General features: G+C 44.6%; 2 protein-coding genes across 2 annotated transcripts; both read right to left on the bottom strand.

Moving 5' to 3' along the window:
• Positions 1–204: 204 nt before the first annotated feature.
• Positions 205–5,490, bottom strand: NPPA (natriuretic peptide A). Its single transcript, XM_083163462.1, has 3 exons — positions 5,374–5,490; positions 2,352–2,666; positions 205–434 (listed from the first exon to the last, which is right to left on the bottom strand). The coding sequence occupies exons 1-3, from the start codon at positions 5,488–5,490 to the stop codon at positions 429–431; spliced, it is 438 nt and encodes a 145-aa protein (XP_083019588.1). The 3' UTR covers positions 205–428.
• Positions 5,491–18,681: 13,191 nt separating this feature from the next.
• Positions 18,682–23,103, bottom strand: NPPB (natriuretic peptide B). Its single transcript, XM_083162120.1, has 3 exons — positions 22,794–23,103; positions 20,853–21,117; positions 18,682–18,887 (listed from the first exon to the last, which is right to left on the bottom strand). The coding sequence occupies exons 1-3, from the start codon at positions 22,890–22,892 to the stop codon at positions 18,871–18,873; spliced, it is 381 nt and encodes a 126-aa protein (XP_083018246.1). The 5' UTR covers positions 22,893–23,103; the 3' UTR covers positions 18,682–18,870.
• Positions 23,104–25,882: the final 2,779 nt, after the last annotated feature.

The raw sequence follows: 25,882 nt of genomic DNA on the forward strand, positions 1-25,882 counted from the left end.
ACCCAGATAGCGCCCTACACAGTCCTACAACCCAGTTAGCGCACTACACAGAGTCCTACAACCCAGATAGCGCCCTACACAGAGTCCTACAACCCAGATAGCACGCTACACAGAGTCCTACAACCCAGATAGCGCCCTACACAGTCCTACAACCCAGTTAGCGCACTACACAGAGTCCTACAACCCAGATAGCGCCCTACACAGTCCTACAACCCATGTGTCACCAGATTGCGCATTACCGGAACAGCTCAGTGATGTTCGTGATCAAAGTATTCTACATGTAGAAAAATAAATAGATTCAGCACATGGGGCAAATAATTGGGAAGGTTGTGTTTGGTGCAGTGAGGCTGTAATAAGATCATCCTTCTATCGTGGTGGTCCGCACCCATAGTCCCATCACGCTCCCTCCATGCTTGGCGGTCCTCCTATCAGAACTTGGAACAGAAACATGGATTTATCATTAGTGTATGAAGTAATGGTATATAATATGTCACATAAGGCACACGCAGTGATGGTATATAATATGATGTCACAGACAGTGCATACGGTAATGGTATGTAATATAATGTATAATAATATGGAGGTGGATTTAGGGAAATCTGTTTATGTAATACTGGATTATATAGCTGGATTTTGCTAAGGCTTTTGACACGGTGCCTTATAAAAGGTTATTAATAACACTAGATAACTTAAGGATAGGAGATAAAATGTGTAATTGGATTAGAAACTGGTTGCAAAATCTGGGACAGAGACTTGTGGTAAATAGCATACATTCCAGCTGGGGGAAGGTGGAGTCCCACAAGGTTCAATATTGGGACCCACCTTGTTTAATATATTCAATAATGATATAGGTAGTGACATAGTGAGTAAGATTGTAATATTTGCAGAAAAAACTGAGTAAGGAAGTTAACTCATGAGAGGATGTGGATACTCTACAATGCAACTTAATTAAACTACAAAGTTGGGCAGAAAGGTGGAAAATGCGGTTTAACGCATTTTCAACACATTAGGAACAAGTGGTGCATTAATATCTGGGCAGTACATTTATTGTCTGTATCAACTTCCATATGTTATATTATTTTATTTATATGTTTTTATTAATAAATTTGTTATAATTTACGAAATTTGATTCAGTGCTGCTTTGTATGCAAATGTGTGCCACATTTGCATATTATAATTTGTTCCAATTGGAAAGACCACACTTGGAATATTGTGTTCAGTTCTGGGCACCGCACCTTAAAAAGGACATAAATGAATTGGAACAGGTACAAAGAAGGGCGACTAAGCTAGTAACAGTTTTGGAATCACTAGAATACAGGTTGAGTATTATCCAAAATGCTCAGGACCAGAAGAATTTATATTTGAATGAGGTATCTTACAAAATATATTTTATTTGTGCATAAAACAAGGTTTCAAAACGTGAAACAAAGTTTGTGTACTATCTCAGATACTGAATTTAAATGCCAAGGAATCATGCCAGTTTCATATCATATCATGTCCTCAGTAGTGCCAGTTACATATCATGTCCTCAGTAGTGCCAGTTACATATCATACCCTCAGTAGTGCCAGTTACATGTTATTTCCCCAATAGTGCCAGTTACAGATGTCCCCAGTAGGTTTTTAGCAATAAAAGTACATTTTGGAAACTATGGTTTTCGGAATAATTTGGATAGACAGACATTTGGTTAAGGGATATTCAATCTTTACAAAGATAGGTTAACCAGGCTGAATATGTTATCACTGGAGGCTGAGAGGTGATATGATAGTATGTTCACATACAGGATTGGGAATCATATGGAACTGGGAGATGATTGGTCAGTAACAGGCCTATACTTAGGACACGCGGGCATGTACTGAGGCTCGAGGAAAAGAGATTCTGTACTGAATTAAGAAGAGGGTTCTTCACCATTAGAGCAGTAACATTCCGGAACTCATTGCCGGTGGAGTGGTTACAGCAACTATTGTTAATTAATTTAAATTCAAAACTGGCAGCATTATTGGCCACTAAGGGAATCCTATAGATATGACCTACTCAGGTCAGTAGTTACAAGTTAGATGTTAATGTCACAGACGGTGCGTGCAGTAATCCACTTGTCAGTTAGTAATGGGGAGAGATGGGGTTGTGTACAGCACCCCCTACCTAATCCACGTATCCACATGATATTGATGGGGAGAGATGGGGTTGTGTACAGCGCCCCCTACCTAATCCACTTGTCCGTGTGTTAGTAATCGGGACAGAAGTGAGTTGTGCACATGAGCCATTCAGACCCACGACTGACCTCTGTACATCAGCATGTAGGTGTTTGCAGTCCCCCCCCCCCCCCCCCCCCCGAATATGCCTGTGTACTCACCCTCCGGTTACAGCCCATGCCACTTTGGGCTCCAATCCGGTCGATTCGAGATCCAAAGCAATCTGAGGATCGTCTCATACTCCGGGGGGCATTCAGGAGATCTCGAAGCTTATTCTTCAGCGGCGTCATTTTCTCTGGCTGGGGCCACGACCCCCTGTTATAGCCCATATCTGCTGGGGCGTGGACGGCGTCTGAGGCCCAAGATGGAGCGGCATTAGAGGAGTCGGAGGAGTCATAGTTTGGGAGGAATAAGTCTTGGGCTGGTACCTCTGCTTCTTCCACTGGAAGTCTGTCTTCTAAGCGCTCCAGGAGACCCTGCAGGGAAACAACATCAGCTGTAACGAAGAGCTGACACTTCATTCCAGGGGCAGCCGCAAGATATAATGCTTTGACTCTATGTCCCTGTTCTATACACACTAGTGTTCCACCCCGTTCCCCCTCACTTTAACCCCTGGCGAAGGGGTCCCCAGCACTGCTCACAGCAAGTTGTCAGCGGCAGGTGTGTGCACCTCAATAGCGCCCTATCAGAACATTGCTGCATATGTCACGCCCTCTGCTGGCAGGGAGACACTGCTGCACAGAGCAGCGTTATATATACTGTACCTCTTGGGAGGGATAGAGAATTGGGCCCTTCAGATCTGATCGCAATACAAATCTGTTCTCAAAATGGGCAAAACCATGTGCACTGCAGGTGGGGCAGATGTAACATGTGCAGAGAGAGTTACATTTGAGTGGGGTGTGTTAAAACTGAAATTTAAATTGCAGTGTAAAAATAATGCAGCCAGTATTTACCCTGCACAGAAACAAAATAAATGGAAAAAGGATAATATGTGGAGCGCTTAAAAATTAATTAGTTAATTTGATCATTTGGGTATCACATTAAGATAAAAACATTATTTTATTATAAATAAAAAAAAGCACATATAGTTCATGCCAAGGCAAGGCAATGGTATAAAATCACAGAATAAACATCTTAATATTGGAGAGATTTGGGATATATGGAAGTTAGAATATAAGTATACTTATAGCTGTTGTTCCTAGGATGCTTCCTTGGTTGAATTAGCAGTTCCCCGATGGAAAAGTCCAAAAGGTGCTGGATGTAGAGGGTGTCCATAAACCTGACTGGGCGAAGTGGTTTGTATTTATAACATCCATATTTGGAGAGAAATCCTCCCCTTAGCTGGAGTCCCAGAAATAAACAGGTGGTGGTTTACATTAGGGGCTGCTCCACCAGTCCATTTGGTCTATCTGGATACAACATCCGTGCTTACCCTTACATCCAGGCATTTACGTTGTGTCACAACCCAGATAGAGTGCAAGCGACTGGCTCAGTGCTTACCCTTACATCCAGGCATTGGCATTGTGCCACATTTCAGCGGTGCTCAGAAGCAATATAATGGTGGCCCTATGAGTAGGCTACCTCTGTACATGGTACACCAGGGGGAGTAGAGGGTACCACACTGTGCCCATCCTATGGTTCTGTTCTGGTAGTGTACAATAGGGCAGATAGAGCCGGCATTCCACACCTCCGTCCTCAAGCTGCAGTCCAGGTGTAGCACAGGTAACTTATTTATTCCCACAGGTACTTTGTGTGTTGAAACCTGGATATCCCTACTCCCTGCACTGTTAGTGTGCCCTGAGGACCGGGGTTGGGATTGCGTAAAATAGAGTATAATTACTAATATAGGGCAGTAGGGCCCATATGTGGGCCTCAATGCATCCCAGCAGTCCAGGTTTCACATATATCCCTGCTTGTGCACAGGTGGTATAATCAAACTGACTGAGGTGCGATGAAGCTGTCTATGGGCAGGATGTAATACGTCGTGATGCCGGCTGAACTCTGAGCTGTTCTCATTTACAAGGCAAAAACATTCCTTTAAAATGATCGCCCCCTTACCTCCGAGTTCTGCCGACCTCCCTCACGGCCGCCACACTCGTGACGCATTGCATCCAGCCCTATATCTTGGTGTCTAACATCTGATCTAGCAGGGTGTAGTGCAGCATTTTTCAGACCAGCTCTTTCGGAACTCAAATGGTGCATGATTTCCAGGATGCCTGGCTGGGGCACATGATTGCCAGTTGACTAACCCAATAGATCCACAGCATGGGCTAATTATTCCTGAGGAAACCTGAGAAACCACCCGTACACCCAGCGATGCCTATCTAGGAGACCACCCGCACATCCAGCGATGCCTATCTAGGAGACCACCCGTACACCCAGCAATGCCTATCTAGGAGACCACCCGCACACCCAGCGATGCCTATCTAAGAGACCACCCGCACATCCAGCGATGCCTATCTAAGAGACCACCCGTACATCCAGCGATGCCTATCTAGGAGACCACCCGTACACCCAGCGATGCCTATCTAGGAGACCACCCGTACACCCAGCGATGCCTATCTAGGAGACCACCCGCACCCCCAGCGATGCCTATCTAGGAGACCACCCGCACATCCAGCGATGCCTATCTAGGAGACCACCCGTACACCCAGCGATGCCTATTTAGGAGACCACCCGCACATCCAGCGATGCCTATCTAAGAGACCACCCGCACACCCAGCGATGCCTATCTAGGAGACCACCCGCACACCCAGCGATGCCTATCTAGGAGACCACCCATACACCCAGTGATGCCTATCTAAGAGACCACCCTCACACCCAGCAATGCCTATCTAAGAGACCACCCGCACACCCAGCGATGCCTATCTAGGAGACCACCCGCACACCCAGCGATGCCTATCTAGGAGACCACCCGCACATCCAGCGATGCCTATCTAGGAGACCACCCATACACCCAGTGATGCCTATCTAAGAGACCACCCTCACACCCAGCAATGCCTATCTAAGAGACCACCCGCACACCCAGCGATGCCTATCTAGGAGACCACCCATACACCCAGCGATGCCTATCTAGGAGACCACCCATACACCCAGCGATGCCTATCTAGGAGACTACCTGCTCTGGGTTTACCTACTGGACCCCGCATTAGCATGGCGCCTCTGATAGCACAGCGTTCTCACCTTTAAGTCTGACAGGTCTGATGACAGGACTGAGCTGTATGCTGGACCTCCATGAACCTTTGATGAAGCCAGAAGAAGCAGGATGAATGTAAAGTACCCAATAACTGAGGTCCCCATGGTTCCTGGTGGTTCTATCCTCCTGGCAAGTGCCTGATGCCTTCTCTCACACGCCTGTTTGCCTTTCTGACTGTCTGCTCGTCACAACACTCCCTGGTTATATACGTGCCACCAGCGTGTCCCAGGCATGAACTCATCCACATTCTAGCACTTCCGAAAGATAAAGAACCTGTTCCCGGGCCAGTAGAAGATTCCCTTTTAAAGTTATCCTTCCCTTGGCATTGCAGCAGGCCCTGCAAGGAGGCAACTTGCCCACTTGAGAGCGGTGACCCCCTGCAGTGACATTCCTGTGTGAAGAGGCTTCTTGCAGGATGGCGTCAGGATGAGCCGTTGGCACCTGAATTCTTTCTCTCTGTCTCACGATAGATAAGAAGACTCATCTTTGTGACCCTCAGCAAGGGTCTAGCCTGTGATGCTGGAATGAAAGCCATGTGCCCCGGGCACTACCCTAGCTCCTATCCTATTTCTGTACCAGTGCATGTGCACATCACATGCCTCCTGGCGATTACAATAACAGTGCGCCAGGCACATAGCTGGCCGTATTGGGATATTATTGGGAATATGTACACACTACTGGGTGGAAGCGTCTATTTTAATTCCATCTTTCCATAAATCCATCTGCCTGCCGGCTCTCATTTCCTGGGATCAAACATGGCCGGATAAGGTGGAACTGTGCTCCGCTCACCAATTATATGGGGGTAGCATGGCACACTGGTGAGGACCTGGGGAAGAGGGGTCTTCAGCCACGCAGGGATGAGGCAGAAATATGCACAATCAACATTCTCGTACCACATATCCTGTTACATATCAGAGTATACCTCCGCAATGTGCCAGTGTTCCTGGCTAATGGGTCTATGTAGTAAGCCTGGGAGAGAGATAAAGTACCAACTACTCATTGGCTACATAGTCCAGAGGTGACGCCTTATTGTACCCAGCCCAGAAGTGACGACTTATTGTACCCAGCCCAGAGGTGACGCCTTATTGTACCCAGCGCAGAGGTGACGCCTTATTGTACCCAGCCCAGAGGTGACGCCTTATTGTACCCAGCGCAGAGGTGACGCCTTATTGTACCCAGCCCAGAGGTGACGCCTTATTGTACCCAGCGCAGAGGTGACGCCTTATTGTACCCAGCCCAGAGGTGACGCCTTATTGTACCCAGCCCAGAGGTGACGCCTTATTGTACCCAGCGCAGAGGTGACGCCTTATTGTACCCAGCCCAGAGGTGACGCCTTATTGTACCCAGCCCAGAGGTGACGCCTTATTGTACCCAGCGCAGAGGTGACACCTTATTGTACCCAGCCCAGAGGTGACGCCTTATTGTACCCAGCCCAGAGGTGACGCCTTATTGTACCCAGCGCAGAGGTGACTCCTTATTGTACCCAGCCCAGAGGTGACGCCTTATTGTACCCAGCGCAGAGGTGACGCCTTATTGTACCCAGCCCAGAGGTGACGCCTTATTGTGCCCAGCCCAGAGGTGACGCCTTATTGTACCCAGCGCAGAGGTGACGCCTTATTGTACCCAGCCCAGAGGTGACGCCTTATTGTGCCCAGCCAAGAGGTGTCGCCTTATTGTACCCAGCGCAGAGGTGACGCCTTATTATACCCAGCCCAGAGGTGACGCCTTATTGTACCCAGCGCAGAGGTGACGCCTTATTATACCCAGCCAAGAGGTGACGCCTTATTGTACCCAGCCCAGAGGTGACGCCTTATTGTACCCAGCCCAGAGGTGACGTCTTATTGTACCCAGCACAGAGGTGACGCCTTATTGTACCCAGCACAGAGGTGACGCCTTATTGTACCCAGCCCAGAGGTGACGCCTTATTGTACCCAGCCCAGAGGTGACCCTTATTGTACCCAGCCCAGAGGTGACGCCTTATTGTACCCAGCGCATAGGTGACGCCTTATTGTACCCAGCCCAGAGGTAACGCCTTATTGTACCCAGCGCAGAGGTGACGTCTTATTGTACCCAGCGCAGAGGTGACGCCTTATTGTACCCAGCCCAGAGGTGACGCCTTATTGTACCCAGCCCAGAGGTGACGCCTTATTGTACCCAGCCCAGAGGTGACGCCTTATTATACCCAGCACAGAGGTGACGCCTTATTATACCCAGCCCAGAGGTGACGCCTTATTGTACCCAGCCCAGAGGTGACTCTTATTGTACCCAGCCCAGAGGTGACTCTTATTGCACCCAGCGCAGAGGTGACGCCTTATTGTACCCAGCGCAGAGGTGACGCCTTATTATACCCAGCGCAGAGGTGACGCCTTATTGTACCCAGCGCAGAGGTGACGCCTTATTGTACCCAGCGCAGAGGTGACGCCTTATTGTACCCAGCCCAGAGGTGACGCCTTATTGTACCCAGCGCAAAGGTGACGCCTTATTGTACCCAGCGCAGAGGTGACGCCTTATTGTACCCAGCCCATAGGTGTCACCTTATTGTACCCAGCCCAGAGGTGACGCCTTATTATACCCAGCACAGAGGTGCCGCCTTATTGTACCGAGCCCAGAGGTGATGCCTTATTGTACCCAGCCCAGTGGTGACGCCTTATTGTACCCAGTCCAGAGGTGACGCCTTATTGTACCCAGCCCAGAGGTGACCCTTATTGTACCCAGCCCAGAGGTGACGCCTTATTGTACCCAGTGCAGAGGTGACGCCTTATTGTACCCAGCCCAGAGGTGACGCCTTATTATACCCAGCCCAGAGGTGACGCCTTATTGTACCCAGCCCAGAGGTGACGCCTTATTGTACCCAGCACAGAGGTGACGCCTTATTGTACCCAGCGCAGAGGTGACGCCTTATTGTACCCAGCGCAGAGGTGACGCCTTATTGTACCCAGCGCAGAGGTGACGCCTTATTGTACCCAGCGCAGAGGTGGCGCAGGCCATAGGGTGAGGGTCAGCGGGCTACAAAACATGACGCAGATCGTAGGGTGAGGGGTCAGTGGGCTACAGAATGACACAGGCCGTAGGGTGAGGGGTCAGCGGTAACAGGAAATTACCTATACCAAATGTGAAGGAATAAGGGATCTAGTAGAATATTCGATTCAGGTGCTGTCTGGTAGCAGCCGCCCCACACTGGCAGTGACATAATGCTGGCTGCCTGTGTGTTGTTACATTTATACTTGTCCTGGGCCCAGCACCTTCTAGTATGTAAATGAGAGTGCGCATATTATATTTCTGCCCCTGCAGCGCTGCATGACTTTTAAATGAGTGACGCCGTGTCCGCAGTAATGTTTGTGCGACCACAAGATGTATTAGCTGACATTTCCCAGCTGTTCTGGTAATGTCACAAATTCAGTTCAAATTCCCCTTTTGCAGGGAGGGGAAGTTTATTTTTTGTGTACAGTACTAAATAAACATTTCAAGATTCTGGCATAGCAGGGATTCAAACCCATCGTTTGTGACATTGCAGTTGACGCTCTATTCCTAAGGTAACTGACCCTGCATAGAAAGCTAGAAAATTCTAACTATTTGAAGCTCACCTTGTACTTTGGGATAAGATAAACAGCATTGCAGCTGAGCAGATCTATGTAGTGTGTTGCTGCACTGGATAGGATGTGTGGCTGCACACTACATAGATCTGCTCAACTGCAATGCTGATTATTTTTAACAAAGTACAAGTAGCTTCATATATTTAGAAATGTTATAGTTTTTATGCAGGATAAAATAACTCAATGAGTAAGATGGTTTATTCAACTGCAATCGGTTATGGGTTTGAATCCTGTGTATTGCAGTATACTGAATAGTATTATTTACTAAAGTGTATTCTAACTGAATAAAATGAAAAGGTACTTGTTTCCTAGCACGCGCCCGATTTTACTATGTACGCAAACGTAGTCAAATCGCATTGCATGCCATTATTGTATGGCATGTGATGAGATGCGATTTAACCTGTTATAATGGCATTTAATGTACTACCATTTAATGTATTATTTACACCCACACACACACACACACACACACACTATCCACGTCGTCATGGAGTAGATTTTATTTAGTGTGGCGAGCCACCGAGTCCGAAGCGTGGCGAGGGGACGCGTATTATGTTACATGTATTACGCGGCCCCTAGCGGGGCTCGCTGCGCTCGCCACACTATATAAAATCAACTCCATGACGATGTGGATAGTGGGGGTATGAAAAGGTCGGCCGGACACGTTCCGCCACACCTCGCGGGGCTCGCTACGCTTCGGAATGACGTGGATAGTGGGGGCCTAAATAAATGACATTATATGTAATTTAATTGTATAGTACATTAAGTGCCATTATTATATGTAAAATCGGATCCGATATCTGATCGCATCGCATGCCATCCAATAATGGCATGCGATGCGATTTTTTATCGGACCCGATTTTTGTAATATATTCACTGACAGAGAGCAGTGGAAAATCACATCGCATCGCATGCCATACAATAATGGCATGCAATGCGATGCGATTTCACTACCCTGAATAGCCCACTACGCAAATCCCGTAGTAGGTGCCGTGCTAGGAAACAAGTACGAAAAACAATATTATTATCCTTTATATGATGTTACAAGGGGTGCACAGTGGGGCATTATTCAGAACATGGGATACAGGCAGGGGTGTAGGGAGCGCAAGCTCAAGAAGTCGAAAACTGTACAGGGCGCCATGTCAGACACTGGATGATAGGCAGCTGAGCCGGCTGGGTGTTACGTATAAGCAGCGCTACTGCTGTGGGCAGCTAAGGGCATTGTGTGTAAGCGGTTCTAGTACTGTGGGCAGTATGTGTACAAGCGGTGGTACTACTGTGGGTATTATGTGTATAAGCAGTGCTAATATAGTGAGCATTATGTGTAAGGGGCACTTCTGTGTGGCGTAATGTGAATAAGGTGCACTACGTGCTGTATAATGTCAAAAAGTATGTGCTACTGTGTGGTGTAATTTGAAATGGGGGTACTATGGTCTGGCCATGCCCTTACCTTGTGTGGGGCACTGTAACATGAGCTTGCTTTGGGTGCCATGGCTCCACGCTACACCTCTGGATACAGGCTATATAATCATAGCTGCATACTCATTATACCCACAGAAGCACTACCAGCTCAACCTGAAGGTTGAGTGGCGATGTTGGCAGTGAGGAGATGGTGGCAAGAGAGAGGGAAAAACATATAAGGAAAGAGGGCTCTCACAAGCTGCAGTCATGCTGCACATTGGTAGCAGTGCTTCCTGTATATTACAGCATGAATCCGCACCCCATTCCCACCGCAGGCAGCTGAGACACTTCTGATGGTGTGAAGGTAACACGATCAGCCCAAAGACAGTGCAGGCTACAGTATGGGACGCGGATCTGTAGTAATATACAGTAGGGCCTGATTCACCCTATGCGGAATGTGACACACGTATAACATACCTCCCAGCTTCTGGATGTCCCAAAGAGGTACGGTGCGCGTGCTGAAAATTTGGGGGCGTGGCCTGTAATCGTAGCCACACCCCTGTTTTCACCACTGTGGGGGTATGCTCAACAGCTCCATCAGCATCTCATATGTGACAGGGGGACTCCCAACTGTGCAATGTAATAGTGCTAGTGCTTGGTGCTATATAATAGTGCTAGTGCTTGGTGCTATTTAATAGTGCTAGTGCTTAGTGCTATATAATAGTGCTAGTGCTTGGTGCTATGTAATAGTGCTTGGTGCTATGTAATAGTGCTAGTACTTGGTTCTAAATAATAGTGCTAATGCTTAGTGCTATATATTAGTGCTTGGTGCTATATAATAGTATTAGTGCTTGGTGCTATATAATAATACTAGTGTTTGGTGCTATGTAATAATACTAGTGCTTGGTGCTATATAATAGTGCTTGCTGCTGTATAATAGTACTAGTGCTTGGTGCTATATAATCGTACTAGTGCTTGGTGTTATATAATAGTACTAGTGCTTGGTGCTATGTAATAGTACTAGTGCTTGGTGCTATATAATAGTACTTGCTGCTGTATAATAGTACTAGTGCTTGGTGCTATGTAATAGTACTAGTGCTTGGTGCTATATAATAGTACTTGCTGCTGTATAATAGTACTAGTGCTTGGTGCTATATAATAGTACTAGTGCTTGGTGCTATGTAATAGTGCTTGCTGCTGTATAATAGTACTAGTGCTTGGTGCTATATAATAGTACTAGTGCTTGGCGTTATATAATAGTACTAGTGCTTGGTGCTATATAATAGTACTAGTGCTTGGTGATATGTAATAGTACTAGTGCTTGGTGCTATATAATAGTGCTTGCTGCTGTATAACAGTACTAGTGCTTGGTGCTATATAATAGTACTAGTGCTTGGTGCTATATAATAGTATTATTGCTTGGTGCTATATAATAATACTAGTGCTCGGTGCTATATAATAATACTAGTGCTTGGTGCTATGTAATAATACTAGTGCTTGGTGCTATGTAATAATACTAGTGCTTGGTGCTATATCATAGTACTAGTGCTTGGTGCTATGTAATAGTGCAAGTGCTTGGTGCTATATAATAGTGCTACTGCTTGGTGCTAAATAATAGTGCTTAGTGCTATATAATAGTGCTAATGCTTGGTGCTATATAATAGTACTAGTGCTTGGTGCTATATAATCGTATTAGTGCTTGGTGCTATATAATAATACTAGTGTTTGGTGCTATGTAATAATACTAGTGCTTGGTGCTATATAATAGTGCTTGCTGCTGTATAATAGTACTAGTGCTTGGTGCTATATAATAGTACTAGTGCTTGGTGCTATATAATAATACTAGTGCTTGGTGCTATGTAATAATACTAGTGCTTGGTGCTATGTAATACTACTAGTGCTTGGTGCTATATAATAGTACTAGTGCTTGGTGCTATGTAATAGTGCTACTGCTTGGTGCTATATAATAGTGCTACTGCTTGGTGCTAAATAATAGTGCTTAGTGCTAAATATTAGTGCTTGGTGCTATATAATAGTGCTAGTGCTTGGTGCTGTATAATTGTACTAGTGCTTGGTGCTATATAATAGTGCAAGTGCTTGGTGCTATATAATAGTGCTACTGCTTGGTGCTAAATAATAGTGCTTAGTGCTATATAATAGTGCTAGTGCTTGGTGCTATATAATAGTATTAGTGCTTGGTGCTATATAATAATACTAGTGTTTCGTGCTATGTAATATACTAGTGTTTGGTGCTATATAATAGTGCTTGGTGCTGTATAATAGTACTAGTGCTTGGTGCTATATAATAGTACTAGTGCTTGGTGCTATATAATAGTACTAGTGCTTGGTGCTATATAATAGTATTAGTGCTTGGTGCTATATAATAATACTAGTGCTTGGTGCTATATAATAATACTAGTGCTTGGTGCTATGTAATAATACTAGTGCTTGGTGCTATGTAATAATACTAGTGCTTGGTGCTATGTAATAGTACTAGTGCTTGGTACTATGTAATAGTGCAAGTGCTTGGTGCTATATAATAGTGCTACTGCTTGGTGCTAAATAATAGTGCTTAGTGCTATATATTAGTGTTTGGTGCTATATAATAGTGCTAGTGCTTGGTGCTGTATAATTGTACTAGTGCTTGGTGCTATATAATAGTGCTAGTGCTTAGTGCTATATATTAGTGCTTGGTGCTATACAATAGTACTAGTGCTTGGTGCTATATAATAGTGCTAGTGCTTGGTGTTATATAATAGTGCTAGTGCTTGGCACTATATAATAGTACTAGTGCTTGGTGCTATATACTGTAATAGTACTAGTGCTTGGTGCTATATAATAATACTAGTTCATGGTACTAGTGCTTGGTGATGTATAATATTACTAGTGCTTGGTGCTATATATAGTACTAGTGCTTGGTGCTATATAATAATACTAGTGCTTGGTGCTATATAATAGTACTAGTGCTTGGTGCTATATAATAATACTAGTTCTTGGTGCTATGTAATAGTGCTAGTGCTTGGTGCTATATAATAGTACTAGTGCTTGGTGCTATATAATAGTACTAGTGCTTGGTGCTATATAATAGTTCTAGTTCTTGGTGCTATATAATAGTGTTAGTGCTTGGTGCTATATAATAGTGCAAGTACTTGGTGCTATGTAACAGTACTAGTACTTGGTGCTATATAATAGTGTTAGTGCTTGGCGCTATATAATAGTACTAGTGCTTGGTGCTATGTAATAGTGCTTGGTGCTTTATAATAGTGCTAGTACTTGGTGCTATGTAACAGTACTAGTACTTAGTGCTATATAATAGTGTTAGTGCTTGGCGCGATATAATAGTACTAGTGCTTGGTGTTATGTAATAGTGTTTGGTGCTATATAATAGTGCTAGTACTTGGTGCTATATAATAGTACTACTGTTTGGTGCTATATAATAGTGCTAGTACATGGTGCTATATAATAGTGCTAGTACTTGGTGCTATATTATAGTGCAAGTACTAGGTGCTATATAATAGTAATAGTGCTTGGTGTTATATAATAGTGTTAGTGCTTTGTGCTATGTAATAGTGCTAGTACTTGGTGATATATAATAGTGTTTGGTGCTATATAATAGTGCTAGTGCTTGGTGTTATATATTAGTACTAGTGCTTGGTGCTATATAATAGTGCTAGTGCTTGGTGCTATGTAACAGTACTAGTACTTGGTGCTATATAATAGTGCAAGTACTTGGTGCTATGTAACAGTACTAGTACTTGGTGCTATATAATAGTGTTAGTGCTTGGCGCTATATAATAGTACTAGTGCTTGGTGCTATGTAATAGTGCTTGGTGCTATATAATAGTGCTAGTACTTGGTACTATGTAACAGTACTAGTACTTGGTGCTATATAATAGTGTTAGTGCTTGGCGCGATAAAATAGTACTAGTGCTTGGTGTTATGTAATAGTGCTTGGTGCTATATAATAGTGCTAGTACTTGGTGCTATGTAACAGTACTAGTACTTGGTGCTATATAATAGTGTTAGTGCTTGGCGCGATATAATAGTACTAGTGCTTGGTGTTATGTAATAGTGTTTGGTGCTATATAATAGTGCTAGTACTTGGTGCTATATAATAGTACTACTGTTTGGTGCTATATAATAGTGCTAGTACTTGGTGCTATATAATAGTACTACTGTTTGGTGCTATATAATAGTGCTAGTACATGGTGCTATATAATAGTGCTAGTACTTGGTGCTATATTATAGTGCAAGTACTAGGTGCTATATAATAGTAATAGTGCTTGGTGTTATATAATAGTGTTAGTGCTTGGTGCTATGTAATAGTGCTAGTACTTGGTGCTATATAATAGTGTTTGGTGCTATATAATAGTGCTAGTGCTTGGTGTTGTATATTAGTACTAGTGCTTGGTGCTATATAATAGTGCTAGTGCTTGGTGCTATATAATAGTGCTAGTGCTTGGTGCTATGTAACAGTACTAGTACTTGGTGCTATATAATAGTGCTAGTGCTTGGTGCTATATAAAAGTGCTAGTACTTGGTGCTATATAATAGTGCTAGTGCTTGGTGCTATATAATAGTGCTAGTGCTTGGTGCTATATTATAGTGATAGTGCTTGTTGCTATATACAGTAATAGTGCTTGGTGCTATACTATATAATTGTTCTAGCGCAATAGTGCTAGTGCTTAGTGCTAAATATTAGTGCTTGGTGCTATGTAATAGTGCTAGTGCTTGGTGCTATGTAATAGTGCTAGTGCTTGGTGCTATATAATAGTGCTAGTGCTTGGTGCTATATTATAGTGATAGTGCTTGTTGCTATATACAGTAATAGTGCTTGGTGCTATATAGTAGTCACGCAGGCCTGGCCAACCTGTGGCTCTCCAGATGTTGTGAAACTACAAATCCCATCATGCCTTGCCACAGTTTTGCTATAAGGGAGTGTTAAAACTGTGGCAAGGCATGCTGGGATTTGTAGTTTCACAACATCTGGAGAGCCTCAGGTTGGCCTGTCCTGTAGTAGTGTTTGTGCTTGGTGCTATATAATAGTGCTAGTGCTTGGTGCTATATAACTGTACTAGTACTTGGTGCTATATAATAGTGTTAGTGCTTGGCGCTATATAATAGTACTAGTGATTGGTGCTATGTAATAGTACTAGTGATTGGTGCTATGTAATAGTACTAGTGATTGGTGCTATATAATAGTACTAGTGATTGGTGCTATGTAATAGTGCTAGTGCTTGGTGCTATGTAATAGTATTAGTGCTTGGTGCTATATAATAGTACTAGTGCTTGGTGCTAGATAATAGCGCTAGGTGCTATATAATAGTACTAGTGCTTGTTGCTATATAATAGTACTAGTGCTTGGTGCTGTATAATAGTGCTAGTGCTTGGTGCAATATTTTTGTGAAAGTGCTTGTTGCTACATACAGCAATAGTGCTTGGTGCTACTGTATATAATAGTGCTAGTGCTTAGTGCTATATATTAGGGCTTGGTGCTATATATTAGGGCTTGATGCTATATATTATTGCTTGGTGCTATATAATAGTGCTAGTGCTTGGTGCTATATTATAGTGATAGTGCTTGTTGCTATATAATAGTGTTAGTGCTTGTTGCTAAATACAGTAATAGTGCTTAGTGCTATATAGTAGTGCTTGGTGCTATATAATAGTGCTTTGTGCTATACAATAGTGCTTGGTGCTATATACTAGTGCTTGGTGCTATATGCTAGTGCTTGGTGCTATATACTAGTGCTTGGTGCTATATACTAGTGCTTGGTGCTATATAATAGTGCTTTGTGCTATATATTAGTGCTTGGTGCTATATAATAGTGCTTGGTGCTATATACTAGTGCTTGGTTGGTGCTATATACTAGTGATTGGTGCTATATACTAGTGCTTGGTGCTATATAATAGTGCTTGGTGCTATATACTAGTGCTTGGTGCTATATAATAGTGCTTGGTGCTATATACTAGTGCTTGGTGCTATATACTAGTGATTGGTGCTATATATTAGTGCTTGGTGCTATATACTAGTGCTTGGTGCTATATAATAGTGCTTGGTGCTATATAATAGTGCTTTGTGCTATATATTAGTGCTTGGTGCTATATAATAGTGCTTTGTGCTATATATTAGTGCTTGGTGCTATATACTAGTGCTTGGTGCTATATACTAGTGCTTGGTGCTATATATTAGTGCTTGGTGCTATATATTAGTGCTTGGTGCTATATACTAGTGCTTGGTGCTATATAATAGTGCTTGGTGCTATATACTAGTGCTTGGTGCTATATAATAGTGCTTGGTGCTATATACTAGTGCTTGGTGCTATATACTAGTGATTGGTGCTATATATTAGTGCTTGGTGCTATATACTAGTGCTTGGTGCTATATAATAGTGCTTGGTGCTATATAATAGTGCTTTGTGCTATATATTAGTGCTTGGTGCTATATAATAGTGCTTTGTGCTATATATTAGTGCTTGGTGCTATATACTAGTGCTTGGTGCTATATACTAGTGCTTGGTGCTATATATTAGTGCTTGGTGCTATATATTAGTGCTTGGTGCTATATAATGACTTTGCTGTTTGGTGCATTACTACTGAGTGACGCTTTATATTCATGGTGATGGCTGTTCCCGAGTGGATGTGATATAAATGTGACCATGCTATATGATCCCCATATGTATCCATGATATCTTCTAGACGTACCTGAAGCGATGTGAAGCTGGGAACACACTGGAGCAATGAGTATTCGTTGTGACATCAGAGTGAATCCCCATCAGCCGGGATGCCCATATACTGAAGTGATGATAATGGTGCACTGTCTGATCACTGTAAATTGTCATCGCTAGTGATGTCATGTGCAGCACATCAATAACGGTACACTAACCACCTTGCATATTCCCGATATGTACGGAAATGAGCGATACATCATCTGATCCAGGAGATCGAACCAACATATTGCACAGTGTGTGCCCAGGATGTAATGTTGGAATCCAAAAACAGTTTAAAAAGTTGTCTCTAATTATTGTAACCACTTGGGTGCGTAGTGCTAACAAACCACTGCAATGTCCTACTGCATACCACTGCAGTATCCTGCAATGTCCTACTGCAATACCACTGCAATGTCCTGCAATATCCCGCAATGCCACTACAATTTACTGCTGCAATATCACTGCAATATCCTACTGCAATGTCCTGCAATATCCAACTGCAATACCACTGCGATGTCCTGCAATATCCTACTGCATACCACTACAATTTACTGCTGCAAAATCACTGCAATATCCTACTGTAGTGTCCTGCAATATCCAACTGCAATGTCCTGCAATATCCTACTGCAATGTCCTGCAATATTCTACTGGAATACCACTGCAATGTCCTACTGCATACCACTATGATGTATCCTACTGCAATACTAATGTGATGTCCTGCAATTTCCTACTGCAATACCTCTGCAATGTCCTGCAATATCCTACTGTAGTGTCCTGCAATATCCAACTGCAATGTCCTGCAATATCCTACTGCAATGTCCTGCAATATTCTACTGGAATACCACTGCAATGTCCTACTGCATACCACTATGATGTATCCTACTGCAATACTAATGTGATGTCCTGCAATTTCCTACTGCAATACCTCTGCAATGTCCTGCAATATCCTACTGCATACCACAGCAATGTCCTGCAATATATTACCGCAATGTCCTATTGCAATACCACTGCAATATCCTACTGCAATGCCACTGCAATTTCCTACTGCATACCACTGCAATGTCCTACTGCAATGTCCTACTGCAATGTCCTGCAATATCCTACTGTTAACTGCAAGTGTCCTGCAATATCCTACTGCAATGTACTACTGCATACCACTGCGATGTCCTGCAATATACTACTGTAATACCACTGCAATGTCCTACTGCAATACCACTGCAATGTCCTGCAATATCCTACTGTAATACCACTGCAATGTCCTACTGCATACCACTGCGATACCACTGCAATATCCTGTCAGCCATTAGTTTAAACATGCACAAATCCAAATACACTGAATGGGAATTTTATCTGATACCAGAAGTATCGCTTCCGATGCAAGGACAACAAACTGCAAGCTCTTCAGTCAGCACTGTATGTATCCAGGTTAGGTGTTGCTATTCATGTTTCTATGGAAGTATCACTAGCAGCACAAATCCCAGATGTGGATGTGGATATTTGTGGTGCCAGTAAGGTTCTTATTAATAGATGACTTAACCCAAAGTCTGTGTCTGCGTTATCCTGGAGTGATCCTGTCCACACACACAGCAGATCATAGTGTACAATGTTTTATTTTCATATGAACAATGAGTGTTAAAAATTACAAATGTATTTTTATAAAACATCAAATAAATAGGTATAAATAAATAAATATGAGGAGTCTCATCATAAATAGAAGGTTCTCGTGAGGCGTCTTGCGGGGGCTTAAGGTAGCGACGAGGTCTCTGCAGCTCTCATTGCATCAAATCCTTCGGAACCCTAAGGAGAAAAGCCCACAGTCAGAATAAGATGCATTTATATGACAGGATATATTACCAATATACCAACATCAGCGCCCGTATTGCACAGTGTATAACCGCTTACTAACATCAGTGCCCTTATTGCACAGTATATAACTGCTGACTAACATCAGTGCCCTTATTGCACAGTATATAACTGCTCACTAACATCAGCGCCTCTATTGCACAGTATATATAACTGCTCAATAACATCATTGCCCCTATTGCACAGTATATAACTGCTCACTAACATCAGTGCCCTTATTGCACAGTATATAACTGCTCACTAACATCAGCGCCTCTATTGCACAGTATATATAACTGCTCAATAACATCATTGCCCCTATTGCACAGTAAAAACCGCTTACTAACATCAGTGCCCTTATTGCACAGTGTATAACCGCTTACTAACATCAGCACCCGTATTGCACAGTATATAACTGCTTGCTAACATCAGTGCCCTTATTGCACAGTATATAACTGCTCACTAACATCAGCGCCTCTATTGCACAGTATTATATAACTGCTCAATAACATCATTGCCCCTATTGCACAGTAAAAAATGCTTACTAACATCAGTGCCCTTATTGCACAGTGTATAACCGCTTACTAACATCAGCGCCTCTATTGCACAGTATATATAACTGCTCAATAACATCATTGCCCCTATTGCACAGTAAAAACAGCTTACTAACATCAGTGCCCTTATTGCACAGTATATAACTGCTTGCTAACATCAGCACCCTTATTGCACAGTATATATAACTGCTCACAACTGATGTGCTATAGGAAGTTTATAGCACTGTGCCACATGACTGATGTGCTGTAGGGAGTCTATAGCACTGTGCCCAGGACTGATGTGCTGTAGAGAATCTATAGCATTGTGCCCAGGACTGATGTGCTGCAGAGAGTCTATAGCACTGTGCTCCGGACTGATGTGCTGCACAGAGTCTGTAGCACTGTTCCCCATGACTGATGTGCTGCACTGAGTCTATAGCACTGAGCCCCAGGACTGATGTGCTGCACTGAGTCTATAGCACAGTGCCCAGGACTGATGTGCTGCAGGGAGTTATATAGCAATGTGCCCCAGGACTGATGTGCTGCATGGAGTCTATAGCACTGTGGCCAGGACTCATGTGCTGCAGGGAGTCTATAACACTGTGCCCAGGACTGATGTGCTGCATGGAGTATATAGCACTGTGCCCCAGGACTGATGTGCTGCAGGGAGTTATACAACAATGGGCCCCAGGACTGATGTGCTGAGTGGAGTCTATAGCACTGTGCCCCAGGACTGATGTGCTGCATGGAGTCTATAACACTGTGCCCAGGACTGATGTGCTGCATGGAGTCTATAACACTGTGCCCAGGACTGATGTGCTGCGTGGAGTCTATAGCACTGTGCCCAGGACTCATGTGCTGCATGGAGTATATAGCACTGTGCCCCAGGACTGATGTGCTGCATGGAGTCTATAGCACTGTGCCCATGACTGATGTGCTGCAGGGAGTCTACAGCACTGTGCACAGGACTGATGTGCTGCAGGGAGTCTACAGCACTGTGCCCAGGACTCAAGTGCTGCAGGGAGTCTATAGCACTGTGCCCAGGACTGATGTGCTGCGTGGAGTCTATAGCACTGTGCCCAGGACTGATGTGCTGCATGGAGTCCATAGCATAGTTCATATGGCTATGAAGGGTTAATGTGTAGCAGTAGCTTGTGTCAGTCCTTGGTGTCCCTCTGTGTATAATAGTAGTCGGTAATTATGGCTGACGTGTTAAAGATGCGGAGACCCTGGAGGATGTCAGCAGTATATACAGTATATAGGAGGCACAGATCAGAACTCACGTCAGGTACTATACCCAGTCTCCTTATTGCAGTGCTATAAATACATCTTAGGTAACCATGCTGGGACTTGTAGTTCCCAGGCGGCTGGAGAGTATAGGACTTACCATTGCAGCCCAGCCCGCTCAGAGAGTCGATCCTGTCTATCCGCCTCCCGAAGCAGCTGGAGCCTCGCATCATCCTGCGGTTCTCTATCGTTCTTAGCCCCTTCAGGAGCGAGTCATTGATGGTGGGTGGGTTGTTGCGGGGGGCTCTTGTCTCTTCTGGGGTCACTAGCTGTGGAGGGTCTTCCAATCTGGTCTCCAGCAACCCTGGACTGTTCTCCAAAGCCTCAATCACTGCCAGCTTGTCCTCCAGCTTCTCCAGCACACCCTGAGGACACAGAGTGTAACCATCAATTAACAGAAGCCCCAGTGGGGTAGAACTACAAATTCCAGCACACCCTGGGGACACAGAGCGTTACCATCAATTAGCAGCAGCCCCAGTGTGGTAGAACTACAAGTTCCAGCACACCCTGAGCACACAGAGCATTACCATCAATTACCGGCAGCTCCAGTGGGGTAGAACTACAAGCTCCAGCACACCCTGAGCAAAAAGAGTGTAACCATAAATTACTAGCAGCCCCAGTGTGGTAGAACTACAATTTCCAGCACACCCTGAGCGCACAGAGCATTATAAATTACCAGCAGCTCCAGTGTGGTAGAACTACAAGCTCCAGCACACCCTGAGCACACAGAGCACTATAAATTACCAGCAGCTCCAGTGTGGTAGAACTACAAGCTCCAGCACACCCTGAGGACACAGAGCGTAACTATAAATTACTAGCAGCCCCAGTGTGGTAGAACTACAAGTTCCAGCACACCCTTAGCACACAGAGCGTTACCATCAATTACCAGCAGCTCCAGTGTGGTAGAACTACAAGTTCCAGCACACCCTGAGCACACAAACTGTAACCATAAATCACTAGCTCCAGTGTGTATAATACATAGAATTGTGTATGAATCATGTTTCTTTACCTTAAAGGTTTTTTTGACCAAGTGGGGTCTATGTACTAATCCTTGGAAGGTGATAAAGTACCAGCCAATCAGCTCCTAAATGCCATTTTGCAGGCTGGGGGGGATATGTAGTAATCCTTGGAGAGAGATACAGTACCAGCCAACCAGCTCCAACTATTACAGCTGTGCTTTAAAAAACATTAGTACCAGCCACTTAGGAGCTGACTGGCTGGTACTTTATCTCTTTCTCTGCGGTATCTAAGGTTTAGCACATAGAGCCCGGTAGTCTTAGATTTATGGCCCCACAGCAGCTGGAGAATCACCGTTGTGCGTTAGTGGATGAGCGAGGCATTATAGTAACCATGTTATTGTGGTCATTTATGTAATATGTTATTGTGGTCATGTATGTACTATGTTATTGTGGTCATGTATGTACTATGTACATGCTCTGCGTATACTTTGTGTACAATCATTGGATTCAGTATGAAATCCCGGCGGTCGGGTTCCCGGCGTTCAAAATCCCGACCGCCGAAATCCCGACAAGGGGGGGACGTGGATCGCCCCCCCTTGCGGGCTCGCTGTTTTCCATGCCGCGCAGCGGGCCCGGTGCCTCGCTACGCTCGGCACGCTAATTTATTCTCCCTCCAGGGGTGTCGTGGACACCCACGGAGGGAGAAACTGTCGTGATTTCGGCGGTCGGGATTCTGAATCCCGGGATCCCGACCACCGGGATTTAAACTGCATCCCCAATCATTCTATGTCCTGTTCTAGTGATTCGTCTCTAACAGTAACTCAGTGGTTCTAAATGTCACATTGTCATCCACCCCCCTCACATATATACAGCATGTATGTTATATATATATACAGTATATATGTATACACACACACATACATATATATACATACATCCACTCCCCCCTCACATAATATATATATAGAGAGAGAGACGGAGAGTTGTCTCTGTGGTTCCTATTATCACTGGGCTGACTTGTACAGAGGAGCTTACAATCTAGTCTGGCACCATTAGCTACATAGGACAGAGTGGGGTCTTACCCTGAGGGCATCCAGCTCTGTGTCCGGCTCTGTGACAGGGTGGGCTGTGGAGCAGTGCAGGTGTAGGGTCACCAGCAGCACAATCAGCATCCTCTCCATTCTCAGGTCTGACAGAAGATCCAGGTGATACTGTAGCTGCTGCTCTCTCCTCTCCCCCTTATAGTCTGCTGCCCTGTGTCCAGCACCCTCACATTTATACCCAGTGCTGGAATCTTATCTGCAGCCTTATCTAGGCAGTCACATTCTCCAGGGACCGGGCTGGGAGACTGCACAATTCCCTTATAGGTCCCACATGTAGTTGCTGGAGGAATGCTCTGACCCTCTGACGAGTCCTCAGTACTGAGAGGAGGGGGGGGGGGGGGGCGTCACTCAGCACAGTGCCCCCTGTCACAGGAACACCAGGTGCTAATCCCAATAAGCCACCTAAATGAGGACATGTCTGTGGTGTGCGGCAGAGGAAATAATGACTTACCTCTGGTGTCTTTCATGCTTGTACCGTGTTCCCTGACGTCTGAGCAATTAATGGTGAATTCTGCTGTGCGCCCATTGTTATGTGTGGACTCAATTTCCTCTTAATGCACCCATTGTGTCAGTGGTGTTATTAATTATTACTGTACGGGGGGGGGGGGGGGGGTTGTCGGGTCCAGAAACCGCCTCACTGAGGACTTATGACTGTCTGCAAACTGTGAGGCACTTATGAGGTGAGAGGTGCGTGACTCAGGGACGGCACTCATTCCTGGCGGAGGAATAGCTAACAATATGGCTGCCTTTACATTCCGCGTTCTGATCCTCTGCCGCGTGGAGGCACCTGCAGCTGATGTGCGCCATGGCGGATGGTTTTACAGGTCAAGATGGCGGTGATTGTGGATGCAGAGGGTGGGGGCCTGTGACGGTCCAGGGTCCACGTCCTGGTGCCTCTTGTTTTGTGGACAATGTTTCCCAGGTCACTCAGTGGACAGGGTTCATTTCTATGGGGACAAAATGGTTTCTACTCTGCAAAGCTGGTTTTATTTGGGTCTCCCACCTCTGGTCCCTATGGATGCACCCTACCCCCCCCCCCCCCTCCCCCGGTTGCTGAGAAGGAGCCTAAACCCAGCAGAATTTGAGGATAAAATCATTTATGTACATAGGGCCTTATTCAGATCTGAGCTCAGTACAAATTTGTTTGGAAAATGGGCAAAACCATGTGCACTGCAGGTGGGGCAGATGTAACATGTGTAGAGAGAGTTAGATTTGTGTGCGTTATTTTGTTTCTGTGCAGGGTAAATACTGGCTGCATTATTTTTGGACTGCAATTTAGAAAACGTATTGCAAAGCACTTGTCTTGAGAACGTTCTTCCCAGGCACATCTGTAGGTTGTGGGGATGTCCATGTAGCAGGGGAACAAAAATAGGGATAAATAACTAACATGTCATGTTATCATACCCCGGGACGGGGAGTATCATTCCCACCAAAATGACTGTAAGCAGAAGGCTTTCCTTCCTAGATACCTACAGCTACTGGAGAGGGGTCTGAAGATCCCTCTCCAGCTATAGTGTATCCCAGAGGCCATTAGCACACGGTGCGGGCGCAGAGAGGTTACGTGTTTCAGAGAATGGTAAAGTGATACCTACGGCTCATTGCAGTGTTATGGAGGCGCCACAGGAAACGCCATTTACGCCACTTCCCAGGGGAACAGGACTGTAAGACGTTTGCATGAATTGTGAATTTACAGCACAAAGTAAATATTTCTTCACATTATAACATTACTCGGCGTGACGTTCTAGATTTATGGAACTCATTTCCATATTCCCTAACCATCCGCTCTGTTCCAGGTGGAGACATGTTTTTCTGATTATTGTGGACGCACGTCTTAGAAATTCTACGCAACTAAAGTCACATTTCATCCTGCACTGAGAACACTTCTCGGGAACAGCAGCACAGACCTCTGCCCCAGTCTGGAGGGGAGGGGGGGGGGGGGTAGTGGTCTGGCTGCCGCAGGTGTGTGAACAGCCAGTGCTAGGACTTTATACTGCATCTGGGAATGCCTGATACAGGTTATACATCATGTTCACAAGTGTAACTATGTCCTTATCTCCCAGTGTAGTGCTCCCACCGTGGCTGCCTCAGCTGGTACAAACATGGGACTGACTGGTAGGCCCCTACTAAGCTTTACCTAAGCTACCTAAGCTTTAGGACACTGCAATACCACCCTGGGTAATCCTACATAGTGCACCCATCCTAGGGGACCATTCAGACCTGCGGTCCAAATTGGCTCCTCCAGCCGATGGTGGAGGTTTGCAGGTTTGCACATGCGGGGGGGAGGGGGGGATAGATAGATCAGATTGATGTAACAGAGATAGATACTAGTAAGCCCACAAAAGGCTTTGAAAATGCAAATGCTTTGAAAGCTGGTCTGCTACCTTGTGATTGCCTCTGTGTTTGTGCATGTGTGAGAGGAAAGAGATGTAGTTTCACTCGCTGCCAACAGATAGCGGTGTTTCGGAGACCCAAACGGACACTAGACATATACAGTATATATGATATATGAGATAGATGGATAGAGAGATGGATATAAAGATAGGTAGCAGATGGATATATAGATAGATAGACAGGTGGATATATAGATAGACAGATGGATATAAAGATAGACAGATGGATATATAGATAGGTAGCAGATGGATAGATAGATAGATAGATAGACAGATGGATATAAAGATAGACAGATGGATATATAGATAGGAAGACAGACAGATATCAAGATAGACAGGTGGATATATAGATAGGTAGACAAATGGATATATAGATAGGTAGACAGATGGATATATAGATAGGTAGACAGGTGGATATATAGATAGGTAGACAAATGGATATATAGATAGGTAGCAGATGGATATATAGATAGGTAGCAGATGGATATATAGATAGGTAGACAGGTGGATATATAGATAGGTAGACAGACGGATATATAGATAGGTAGACAGATGGATATATAGATAGATAGACAGATGGATATATAGATAGGTAGACAGACGGATATATAGATAGGTAGACAGACGGATATATAGATAGGTAGACAGGTGGATATATAGATAGATAGACAGACGGAT

Source organism: Crinia signifera, chromosome 19 (genome assembly GCF_055691185.1).
Source record: "Crinia signifera chromosome 19, ASM5569118v1, whole genome shotgun sequence".
Taxonomy (NCBI): domain Eukaryota; kingdom Metazoa; phylum Chordata; class Amphibia; order Anura; family Myobatrachidae; genus Crinia; species Crinia signifera.